General features: G+C 32.4%; 1 protein-coding gene and 1 non-coding gene across 3 annotated transcripts; both read right to left on the bottom strand.

Moving 5' to 3' along the window:
• Positions 1-4,211: 4,211 nt before the first annotated feature.
• TRNAV-UAC lies at positions 4,212-4,284 on the bottom strand. Its single transcript has one exon. It is a non-coding gene; the product is annotated as a tRNA-Val (tRNA).
• Positions 4,285-5,049: 765 nt separating this feature from the next.
• LOC100744633 (lamin Dm0) lies at positions 5,050-12,870 on the bottom strand. Of its 2 annotated transcripts, XM_012394111.3 has the most exons (9): positions 12,265-12,870; positions 9,062-9,374; positions 8,653-8,945; positions 8,329-8,523; positions 7,982-8,210; positions 7,666-7,887; positions 7,480-7,584; positions 6,875-6,933; positions 5,754-5,855 (listed from the first exon to the last, which is right to left on the bottom strand). In XM_012394111.3, exons 1-8 carry the CDS (start codon positions 12,666-12,668, stop codon positions 6,910-6,912), a joined length of 1,785 nt encoding a protein of 594 aa, XP_012249534.1. In that variant the 5' UTR covers positions 12,669-12,870; the 3' UTR covers positions 5,754-5,855; positions 6,875-6,909. The 2 variants fall into 2 exon arrangements, with proteins under 2 accessions (XP_012249524.1, XP_012249534.1); XM_012394101.2 differs by lacking the exon at positions 6,875-6,933 and having other exon boundaries at positions 5,050-5,855.
• Between the last annotated feature and the right edge of the window lie 161 nt (positions 12,871-13,031).

Below are 13,031 nucleotides of genomic sequence, written 5' to 3'. Positions count from 1 at the left end.
GTATCGTTGATTATTCGTTCCGGGCGTTGATCGTGTTTGATTTTAGTGTTTCTATTTTTCGTTTTTTTTTTTGTATTATTGGCGTCGTTGGTACGGGGGGATCTGCTGCACTTCTGCCACGGAGGAGGTAGCGCGGGGTAGTTGCGAATTTGCTCAGGAGAGCCTGGTCGTGATTGCTGGGCTATCATCGAGCTAGTTAATTCGAAATGAATAACTAATCGTGAGGTTATGAGGCTAGTATTCGGGTTGGGGTTAGGTGCGTGGGATTTTCTTCTCCCTAAAGGCTAGGAAACACTTGGCTGTGTTCACTTTCGACGGTTGGGCGACACGTGTTGTTTTCGAACTTCACTGGGCACTAGAGACACGTCTGCACGCTTCGGCACTCCACAGCGAACTGATTGTTCATTACATGCTGTGTATTTGGCGTTGACATAGATTCTGTGTTGTCCTGTTGACACGCTATAGATGTAAGAGAAAATCAAAGCGTTAAAAATATAACACAAGTACCGATCTCTCCGGCCAATTATTTTAATCTTTAATCGTAAATCCTTCCGAAACATTCCTTTTCTTTCCTCCAAGCACACATGTTAACGTATTTGTCACACCATTTCCCAAGACGACACAAGTAACATCAGACTACAAAAAGTATAAAAAATGTTATATTATAGAACCATGAATACAACCACGGAGAAACTCATAATTCTTGCTCGATCGTTGCGACATAGAACCTGAGATATCATCCGGTTCGTAGTTGAATCGAATCCATGGAAACCATTATTAAAGGCAATTTAATTGTTGGTTGAGATGTAACTGCAGATTAGGGTCAGGGTGAAGTTCAGCAGCAAGAATAAAAAGAGGCTGCAGGTGGAGACGGAACATTGAACATCCGTGCGACTGGTTTCTCGAGATTTCACGCTGCTTTCCAACAGGTAGTTTCCTCGGAACACTCACCGAAACAACCAAACGGAAACTCCATGTATCGTTCTAAACGAAGCCGAACCATTGAAACTGATTGTTCCACGCGGGAGGTAGAAGTCCTTGCGTCTTTTTCATGACTGACTACTTCTGGCCGATCATCCCGCATCCTGAATGGGCCACCTGCAGTTACCACAGGGAACACGGATGCATGATAAATTCGAGCCGTTCGACCCGATTGTTACCTAATTCTTTTTATTAGTACCGATCTGGCTACGTTGATCGTATCTGACCTCCTCCATCATGAATCGTTTCGTTGTTTTGTCGACGATCAAGTTGAAACATGCGGTTTCGGTAGATAAGGAATAGATCTATCGAACGATCGATGTTCGGGAATGTTAAAAGAGGGTTGCGGTTCGGTAAAAAATTTGTCATGAGCCTGTTTGCACGATAATTTAGTAACTCTTGGAAAACAGGCGATCGTAGAGTTGCAAGTCGACCCACTGCTATTTTTCGTAAAACAGTGGCAGACAGGGAAAGTTCTACTTTTTTCTACAAATTTCATAAAATCGTTTGAAGTCAGGAAAACATATCGCGGCAGAAAATAAAGTTATGATCAATTACGAGACTGAAGAGATGACAGTTTTGAGAGGTGAAATGCGTGACTAAATCCAGTATTGTCAATATCTTGATCAACATCGCTATGAATTTTATCCAGCCGTTTGTGAATTGACAAGCGAGTAGTCGCGGAATAGATGTAAACTTGTGCTTCGTAAGTAATTTTTGCCGTGTGATGTCGATTGTCTGGTCGAAATCAGCTGGCTTGTATCCTGTAAAATTGCAACAGTAATTTGTAGGAATCCTTTGTATTGAAAACTTGTAACTTGCGATATGTAAAATTTCATTAATAATATTAGTTCAGTTGTAAAAGAGAATAGTGACGATAAGTATCCGTGGGCTGAGCTAAGTTATGTAGTTGAAAACGATAACAAAGTTTTTGAAATTAGGTAGTAGATAACAAAGTGGAACAACATATTTAGAAGCAAGACTCACGAGATCAGATAAATATCGTTAGTACTGAATTAGCAGCAGCGCAAACAGGGAAACATTAATGTAGACGAAGATCAAAGTAATTTCGCTGTCCGCTCCCAAAAGTGATATCTTTTGATCAGATATTTTTGTTTAATAATAAAACTACTTGATCGAGATAAGAAACGTTAAACGACATTCGTCGATAACGTGAATTCTTACAAGTATTCAAACAAGTGATTAACCTGCGAGATTACGATCAAACTCACACACAGTAGCATTCGGACGGATCAAACTATATAATAGTAAAATTGTCTTTTCACAAGTTCTTTCTTCTCGGCAGCGTGGAAACAATGTAACTTTTCATCGCGCGGATTCGCGTCTGAAAAGACGCGAAGCACGGAAGCGAGAGCCACGTGAATCAAAGTACGCCTCGCACAAAGATAGGAGTTGTTGAAGAACACTAGAGATCGAAGATGGCCCAAAGTATTCTCGCAACACTCGACCCAATTTCCTAGTTCGTCGTGTAATTACCAAGCGAATAATCAAGTTACCAAGCAGTCGTCTGCTTCGAATACAAACGACCGAGCACCAATTCCATATCTCCGCTTCTATAGGCGCGAAAACAAACGCGTGTTAACGTGAGCGACTTCCAACACTTCCAAGACTTTCCGGAGTTCTAGAGTGTCGAATCATATTCCAAGTGGCTAGAATTCTGATAGTCTCAGAGAACGTAAAATCGTCTCAAAACTGAGAGTCAAATGCCTGTCGCTAATTATAATTCGTCGTAATTTTGTACTTTTTGGGATGTCATCGCTTAAATGTCACTGACGGAAAGAGTCGATGCGATATCAATCGCGTTATATACACACGGTACATAAAATGAGAAATTTGATGGAACGTGAGGATCGCATGAGCATCGACGATCCGTATCGTCATGCGCAGTTGAATCTTTGATGATCACGTCGATTTCGCGATTCTCTGCAAGACGAGACGAAAAAGAACGAGAGAAAAAGGAAGAAGAAACGCGATCGTTCGAAGACACATCGATGTCCACGCTACTCTCCGTTCTGTCGTCCTGTCGTCCTGTATTGGGTCTCTATAAAACACCAGCTGAAAAAGAAGCGCTGAATAGCCGAAACCCGACTAAAAACCGGATTTGCTCTCGTTACACAATGCCAAAAAAACGAAGCAGTTGGCTGCGACGCGATGCAGGTGGATTGCCAGATGGTTAGAACGGAAACAGTGAATGAAGAAACGAAAAGAAACGAAAGAAACACACTCTGTTCATCCCATCGTGCGAACACAAACGCATGACAGGGCAAACGCCAGCCGAATATACCAATTTTAATTTCTGGTTCCGTGATTCTCTCCATTTCTTCTCCCTTCGTTTAACTGGATTTTAAATGTCAGGTGTGATAATTAACTATAAACGAAGCGCAGATAAGCCGAACAAAAGGAGTACGATGACAGCTTAATGATAGGAAATGTGGAGCAAACTGGGATACGCGGGTCATGACGCATATTAATATCTTTCTAAGATAAGAGTTGCAATATGTGGCCAACGGATGATGTTACATTCGCGGCTGGACCTCGTGATAGTAAGAAATCAATCGCAGAACAGAAAACGTCGTAGTTTTTCATCCATTGAAAGTTCAAGAATTTCGAGTTAAAAAGTTTCAGTGTCGCGTTGATGAATTGAGCTTTTTATAACGCTCGGATTTAAAGAATCTATTACGGTAAGAACTGAATTATATTCCAAAGTCTTTACACGGTGTTTTGATGTTTTAAATGAAGCCAGGCACCTGGTTTTGCCCATACTTTCTATATACAGTGTAAAAAACGTCATTTAGTCTTCATTCCTGTTTGCTATCATTGAAAGAAAATGTTATATTTCTTTCTTTATACATTTTGAGATGAACTCTTCATTCGTTCCAAGCCATAAGACGAGTGGATACATTGCATTATAATGTAATATATTATGTTGTACGTGTTAAGGAGGGCTACGACTCCCTTATTTGTAATTGTTGTTCAATAATGATTAATATGATTTTTGTCTATATTTATGAAGATTATATATATATATATTTCTCTCTTTAATGGACAGTATTTTGGAATTGTGATAAGGGTTGTATTAGAATAAAGTAGGTGCAAAAGAAGATAATGTGTTTTCTACCCTTTGCTGTTTACAACTATTATTGATTGGCGTTTTTTAAGCATATTTATTAATTGTAAAACGAAAATATTAAAAAAAAATAGGATAAGTGTGGTTCCGACCGGGATCGAACCGGCGACCTTCTGCGTGTAAAGCAGATGTGATAACCGCTACACCACGGAACCCGCTGGTAGCAATTTTTCGTTAACATGAATCTGTTGCACCATTATTTTACCACTATATTTATATTATATTGTCAAGATCTTTACTTACAAATAACATCTAATATAAAAATTATACAACATTAGAAATTATAACAATCAACTAAGGAATTTTTAATTCAAAATTACTTACTCCAGTCACCATCAGATGGCAGCACATCACTGATAAAAAATAGTTCTATAATTGTAACGCCATGGGATTGACTAAGTATAGAATAGACCTGATATTAAATGGGACTTCATGTCTCACATTTTGAACTATCGATCTCGAGAAGAATCACATATCTTGAAACGATCAATATTTTATTGTGACTATTATTGTCAATATTTAAGATTCTCAACATTATTATACATATTAAGAGACCGTCTAAAGTCTGGGCGATCAATATATATTGTCAATAGAATGTTGAAAACCTTAAATATTGACAATAATGTTGATCGTCTGAACGTTCCTATAGGTCCTTTGCGATTTGCTACAGAGAATATAGAAATTATCGCATGACATTCTGTAATACCGACCGTTCAGAACTGTGCACGATAAAATAATTAAAATCTTAGTAAAATTATTAAATAAATTGAAAGAATGGATATCATATTATTTTTACTAAATTTTTAACACAAAAAGCAAAATTGAAATTTATTCTATAAGAGAAAAATATAAATTTTGTATTGATTAAATTACATAGAATTTAATGACAGATAAGGACTATAAGAAAAGATAATAGGGATATGGTTAATTATAGATTTTTATTACTTGTATAAATGGTATAAAGTCGAATACAATTAACAAAATGATGTTCCGGATGGCGGAGCTGATACATTTTGCAATAAACATAGTTCCATTTTTTTACTTGTCTTATTAATTAATAGAAAACTCAGTATACATATCAGAAAATATTTTCCTGTCAAACGAATCAATCTGAATATTATATACGGCGGGCACCATGCTCCTATTGCATCCGGGTTTGTACTTAAAAATAAATACTACTACCTACTAAGAAAAAAGATCTCTTTCTTTTACATTTAAAAAGGCACGATAACGACTAGGTAGAAATAAATGGTACGCCAAAAATAGTTATTCGCTGAAAAGATTATTCGTGCTTCTTATTCAATAAAGCAGCAACTCTGATATAACAGACAAATAAGTTTTGTACGAAGTGCAAATATGTAAATGCAATAATCGTTTCAATCTTCATGAAACTCTTCATTAAGTTTGATTTAAACATTATATTACAGAATATTTTCTCATATGTAGTACATATCTCTATAAATATAAAGTACTAACATGTGTCGTGAATTCTGTTTTTAATCTCTTCTTTATTGTTTTCTTAAGCAAAATATATCATTCGAAACTTTATATGAATTCTTTATATTAATGAAATTTCTGAGATTTGATTTCTAAACCAAATTCTCTCGTGCTTTTTCTGTGTACCTTTTTTTAAGCATTTTTAAAAACGTGCTGTTAGAATTCTTGAGATTATTTTGTAGACTTATTTTCACATAAGGCGACAAAATTCTTCTCCTTGAGGATCACCCTGAAACAAAAAAAGGATCATATTTATGTAGACAAAAATATTAAGATTGGATACCTGAATTAAAATTGGTTCGCTCGATGAATCCAACTGGCATGATATGATTATATTATGTCATTATATATATTATTCGACAATTATTAGTTACAGAATCTTAAGCCAATATTAATGAATGTTAATTTTTTATGAAGAAATTTATGAGAGAAATAAATATTGTACGTTTATTCTTACATGCGTGTAAAGATATACACACGTGCATATATTAAAAATATACACGCACATAATATTTACTTTATTGATAAGAAATATATAATTATTTTATTACTGACGCAGGCAATTTGTATATTTTAATGGAACCTTTTATTCTGTAAATTAAATTTAACGAATGATATATATGTACTTTTGAAACAATGAAATCGTTTGATGAATATTTCCATCAACTGATTTCATTTAGTTAATACCAAACTTTTCTGGAAAAATGTTAAAATAATGTTTATGCATGCATCACATCGGCGAAATTTTCTAATAAGCCTCTATAAATACAAATGAAAAATAATTTTTTTTATTTTTATATATAAAAAAAGATGTTGATTCGTATAAATTTCAACCAATTCAATAAGTAAATATAACAGCAATAAAGTGATGGACTATATGTTAATAACTTTTTAGTATTTTAACGTTTTAGTTGATATAAGTATCAATAAGTAAGAATACCAATAGTATTGTGTTAATAACAATATCGATGATAATGAAAAATGTTGAACAATAACTGTATATTTATATGTATAATGAGTTTGTTTAAATATATATCTTAAAGACAATGTGGTTAACTAATGAGATGTTTATATTTTAACCAAAAATTACATTATATTCTTAACATTCATGATGTTTTAGTTAAGCGTGAGCATGAAAATAAAGTGCTGTGAAGTAGAAAACACAAAGCAAATAATTTCTTTTACTTAAAGCGCGAATGACATTGATCATCGACGACTATTTTAACGTTCGATAAGTAGAAAACTTACATAAATTGACCCATCAGAACCGTTCGCTCGCCCACTTAATATGGGTAGAGATATCTTCTCTATGGAATAAGAAGATTCGTTGATGATACATATCCCGATTTTATTTTATATTTAAAACATTAAATCTAACAATAAAATCAATTTAAAGAAAACTTAAAGAAACTTTGTATAAGAATTTTATAAAAATAAATGACAAGAAAATCAGAATGTTTTATAGCCACATTGTCTTCATTAACTAAATACAATTACAAAAAAAGAAACAATTTTTCGAAATAATAAGATCATTAATTATTTTGTAATTGGTTTTTAAGTTTTCATTGCAACTATGGACATTGATACAGTAACAATTTTTAAAGGTCGTATTTATGATATTTCTCACTTATATTTTCAATGTTCTTATTAATATCATTACTGAGTAAAATAGTATTAAAATATTTTTAAAAACATATAACACTAATACTTATTCCTAAATAATAAAATAAACCTTTTAAGATTTGGTTTAGCTGTGGATAAAAAAAAGAATAAGCCGAATTAAGATCGACTATCATAATGTGTATAATTCTATAACCTCTATCTTAATATTGTATCTGCATATTCATACATACCTGTTGATGGTGAAGTTCTTCCGAAGGTCGGAAACCCAAGTTTTCCCTATGTCGGGATAGAGATGTAGACAATTGTTGTCTTTTACACTCTGAAGTAGCTATTTCCTATTTGAACAATAAAATATTGAAGATATTCTTTACATTCATTGAATAACACAGTAGTAACAAAATGTAAGAAATACTCACTTCGCCATCGTTGTTAAGAAGTGTAGTTGTCATAACATCTGATGTAAACCATTTTTGGCCTTTCATAACAATATTTGATGGTGGTTCATGGGTAGCACCAATATCAGCAGACCACACCATTACAGTTGCACCTGCTTCTAATTTTGCAGTACGATGGAACTTAAATACTGTTTCCAAAGAACTAGCTTTACGAATAATTTGCCAACCACTAAGTCCTATTTCCTATAAAAAATAAAAATAAATTGAAAACATTAAATATAGTATGATAGAATTATTGAACATGCTGGAATACTTTATTCAGTGCTAAATATCTTACTTTATTGCCTTTATTGGTGAGTTTGACAAATCGTCCTTGAGGATCAGCTTCTGTAATTTCTATGTCCCCTCTAGATGTTCCAGATACACTATAATCAGTACTACTACGTTCTTCACTTTCCTCTAACAAAGTACGTTTTCGTTTTCCACCTCTTAATGGCGTGTGTCTTGAAGGAGTAGTCCTGCCACTAGACGCTGTTGAACTTGACTGTACAGGCATGATGTTTAATCTGTAAATAAATAAATATGAAATATTTACAAAATTCTTTTTCATTTAATGCTTGTAACTACATTGTATTATAATATATAAAATTTATAAATATTTTTATAGAACATTAACTGTATTACCTGGCTTCTTCAGATTCCAAAAGTTTTCGATATGCTGCAATTTCCAAATCAAGAGCAACCTTGATATCCATAAGATCTTGATATTCTTGTATTTGTTGAGCCATTTCATCACGTATACGTGCTAGCTCTGCTTCCAAAGATGCTACATTTTCTGCATGACGGGCCTTCTCATTTTCACGTAAATTTTCTAAATCCCTGTATTTAAATTTGTACAATAAATTTAAATTTATCCTATATTTAAATTATTACAACTTGTACAATAGCTTAAAATACTTAAAATTTATTACATAAAAATATAAATTCAGTTAGTTCATAATAAATTACCTTATTCGTGCACTAAAAGCATTATTTGATGCTTCCAATTCATTGATCCTTTGATTAAGTGTATCAATCCTTGTCCTTGTTTGCCTTAATTCCTCAACAGCTAAACTTGCTGCTCCACTGTTACGTTGGGCATGGGCTGCCAAATTTTTAATTTTATTTTCATATAATAATTCAATTTCTTCTCTATTAGCTCGCATCTGAGCTTCATATTGATCTCGTAATTCATGCAAAGATTTTTGCATTTTAGCTTCATATTCCTCAGCAAGACGACCATCTATTTCAGAGATTTCAATCTAGAATAAAATATAGTAAAAATGGACAATCATACAAAAACATTTATACTAAATATACCTATAACTATGTGGTTATTTTCTAAAATGGCACTAACTAAATACCGTCAAATACAAACCTGTCTCTTTGTTCGTGTTTCCGTTAATTCCTGTTGATACATTTGGTCTTTAAAGCTAATATCTTCCTTTAAACTTTGAATATTATTTTCAAGAACAATACGTTGTAGAGTTTCTTCTCCCAGATGTTTACGGGAATCTTCTAACAATGCCTTCAATTTCTCTACTTCTTGTTCTAATTCATTTCTCCTCTCAGTATCCTTTTTACGTTCTGCTTGACACTGATTATATTGTGATTGTAAATCATTATAGCGTGTTTCATATAATAGCGAATTTCTTTCAGCAACTTGTAAGTCCATTAACTTTTTATCTAATCTGAGAAAACCACACAAAATATTTACAAAATTTATTAGCTAAGAAATATTTAAAATACAGTTATACATTTTAGATATTTTAATATTATAATATTAATATTTAATATCATAATATAATATATTAAAATATTATAATCTATATATGATAAAATGTATAATATCATATTATATTTAAATATAATATCTAAAACTTTCATAACTCAACAGTGCAATCTCATGCATTGTTCTCTATTTATATATTAAAAATATTAAATTTGACATTATATAATACAAAAAATCTTTTCATATTTCTCTTCTAAGTATGTATATACATAATAAATTCTATGAAAAAATTTTAATCATTTAAGACATTGTGGTAGTCGAAAACAAGAGAGCTTTAGTGTTTCTATTTCAGGCAACGACCCACATCGAGAATTTTATTTTGTACAACGATGTCTCGAAAAGTTTTAATATTTCGTTAGTTTAAAATGTACAGTATATTAGACTCGTAAAATATAATATGTATCAATGTGATATAAAAATGTGATAAATAAAATAAAATGTAGCAAATAAAGACCAATTCAAATACTCAATTAAAAAATAATAAGTATATAAAATAAAAACGATTCTCTGGAATGAAGTAAAATTTATAGGCCACACATATATAAATTTTACCCATGACAAGATTTTACCACAAAAAACGCTAGGTTTGGATCATCATACGAAAACAAGTATTTTACAACTCTATCAATGTCACTTCCTTCAAGAAGTATCATTTTTTATAACTGCTATGTAGCCAACATTGACAATGTATGTATACATATATGTTACATATAATTTCATCATAATGATAACTGCAGTAAATTTTGAAGATCGATAAAAAAATGATTGGGAAAATTAAAAATATTACACATTTCGAATTTTTTAACGACTGGCTTACACTTTACAATACACTTTACAAAACAAAATAAAACAAAAAGCTGAATATAAATCCGGACGCTAAAACCCTCAGCAGTCGCGTTCAAAAACATAGTGGAGATATTCCGTTAAACAAAACACAAGCAAATATATATATATGTACTATATTGATATTCCTCAAAATATACTATGTATGTAAACTACAAAGAGTCAAAGTTTCAATCCAACCGAAACACTAGTTTTTCGTTTTATTACTTGTGTTTATTCATAAAAATATAAACTATTAAATCTTCGATATTTCATAATATTAAATATATGTTTGCAATAAATCTAAAGACATTTCTACATACTATATGTATATACATACATATTTTTATTCGTTTCTATCCTTTAACCTGTTAAACAAAGTAATATGTATTTCCCGCTTCTCGTTTCTCGTTTTACTTGTATTTTTATCGATTGCTCAAACGCTTGCTCGAAAGGAGGTCAATGTTTTTAGTCGAGGTTATACATGCGGTTGAAGATGACATCACCGCCGCATAGTAAACGTGACACAATCGCTCGTAGTAACGTCACGTTTCAAGTTAGTTAGGCACACCCAAATATTCCGAAAATTTTATAACGAATTTTATCAATGGAACATCCTTCTCTTGAAAATTTCATTCAACTACGATTCTATTATATTCTATATTCTAGCGATATATATTTCGGAAAAATAAACATAAGAAATTGATATTCGATTTTAAAGAATACTATAGATTACTACAGATAAACTTCGTGGTATATTTTCTTTAAATTAGAATGTAACAATTAGGAAAAGGGAAAAGTAAACAAACGTACAAATTCTTTTTACAGATATATATCTATACCCATATTTTGATAAAACTATACAAATGCTATAAATGAATTTCTATTGCATTAACATAATATAAAAATCCCATTTATGTTTGATGTTCCTTAGATATCTAGCCTAGTTATAGCAATCGACATTGATAGTGTCATTTGACTTATAGTGAAGCACACTTAAAGTGAAGTGCATAATACATGTAATAAAACAATGTAACTAAACAATTTGTATCAATAAATGTATACAATGGCTTAATTCTGAATTAAGTTAAGAGTCATTAAATTAACATTAAACCAATGTATAAAGCATTTGCATATCATTACACATGTTTACCATTCATTAATGTATACAAGCAAATGTAGGAGTAATAAGAATTCTAACATGCAAATGTTGAAGTATAATGTACGTCTATATATCGAAATACATTTTTTAAGTATAAAAATAGACAATTATAAAATACATTGCTTCCTGATATCCTTGTATTTAATTCTAATAATTTTTTAAACATGTATTATTTTCTTTTAATTCCACATATTTTATTTACAAATATACTTTATTTTGTTATTAGAGAACAAAATTTTTTTCTTAAGTATCAATATTAATTTTATCATTTTCTTCGACAAACACATTCAAATATTGTTACATTTTAATTGGTGATATGAAATTTATAAATAACATTGAATCAGATAGAAAATATATCTAACGAACCATATGTAAACAACCCTCACAGAATCAACCATTTATTTTTATAAATTTCGGAAATATTTATTGCAAAACAATAATACTATTTGCAAAAATATGTCATGAACTATAAATATAACTTTTAATATAATTATAACTATTTATCATAACTTTCCAAATAATCACCTCCATCTATACCCCAAATTTTGCGATATTTTTGTAAATAACGCGTAATAAAATGCAAATTATATACAATATATACATAAAATATAAATGCAAATCAAACGGTTTCGAGCTCGTAAACATAGCGGGAATCAACGCTAAAACATGAGACATGCTGGTTACAAGAAATCGTAAATTTTATAATCGCCTCGGCCTCGTCCCTTTGAAATCAGGCTTGCATCGATTCACACGTATTTCCGAGACGCATTATCACTCGACCAGAATAAAACTAAATGTGACTTACGTGGACTTGAGTTCCTCGTTATTATCCCATAACCGTTTGGTATCAATTTCTAGCTTTGCTCGTTCTCTCGCAGTGTCATCCAATAGTTTCCTTGCATCGGACAATTCATGCTCGTACATAGATTTTATATTAGATACTTCGCGGGTGATAGTCTCCTGGGTCGTCTGTACCTCCCGCGTAAGTCTCGAATTCTCGGTTTCCAAATGTCGTACTTTGTCAATGTAGCAAGCCAACCGATCATTTAGATTCTGTAAATCTTGCTTTTCCTGAAGACGTGAATAACGGGTCGGACTCAAAGGACTCCCTGGCCGCTGGCCGATCGGCGTTGACGTGCTGAATTGTGACGACTGCACGTTGCTACTCGAACTCGCCGCTGTGCTCTTCTTTGTTGCCTTCGTTGACATTTTGTCTCACAATAAATCAATTTTTTTATTGCACTATCACTCGCCCTGGCACTATCAAATCATCAATTTGGTGCACAATAACACCGTGTCCGTGAAAGACGCTTCCAGCGAATTTAAAAAACTACCGAAGCCCAAATCCTCTTGCCTCGATCAACGGAAGAACTGTTTAGCGGTGACGCCAACATTAACGAAGCAATCTCCTTATGTGCATCTTTATATTGCGTTAGTAAACGCAACGGAGCAATGCGATAGGTTACGTCCAGTATACACAACGCTCGCTGGCCAATAGCGTGTCATTTCCTTCTAAGTCCCCGCCAATAGCGGAACGTTTAACCACTAGTGAAACGCATCGACAATCTTTGA

Source organism: Bombus impatiens, unplaced genomic scaffold, assembly GCF_000188095.3.
Source record: "Bombus impatiens unplaced genomic scaffold, BIMP_2.2 scf_0011, whole genome shotgun sequence".
NCBI lineage: Eukaryota > Metazoa > Arthropoda > Insecta > Hymenoptera > Apidae > Bombus > Bombus impatiens.
This window is presented reverse-complemented; position numbering and strand designations above follow the sequence as displayed.

Excerpts from the sequence above, each read along its gene's own strand:
- LOC100744633 (XM_012394101.2), bottom strand. The coding sequence starts at position 12,668 with ATGTCAACGAAGGCAACAAAGAAGAGCACAGCGGCGAGTTCGAGTAGC. Across the intron at positions 9,375-12,264 it reads AACGAGGAACTCAAGTCCAC|ATTAGATAAAAAGTTAATGG; the intron begins GTAAGTCACATT and ends TGGTTTTCTCAG. Across the intron at positions 8,946-9,061 it reads AAACACGAACAAAGAGACAG|ATTGAAATCTCTGAAATAGA; the intron begins GTTTGTATTTGA and ends ATTTTATTCTAG.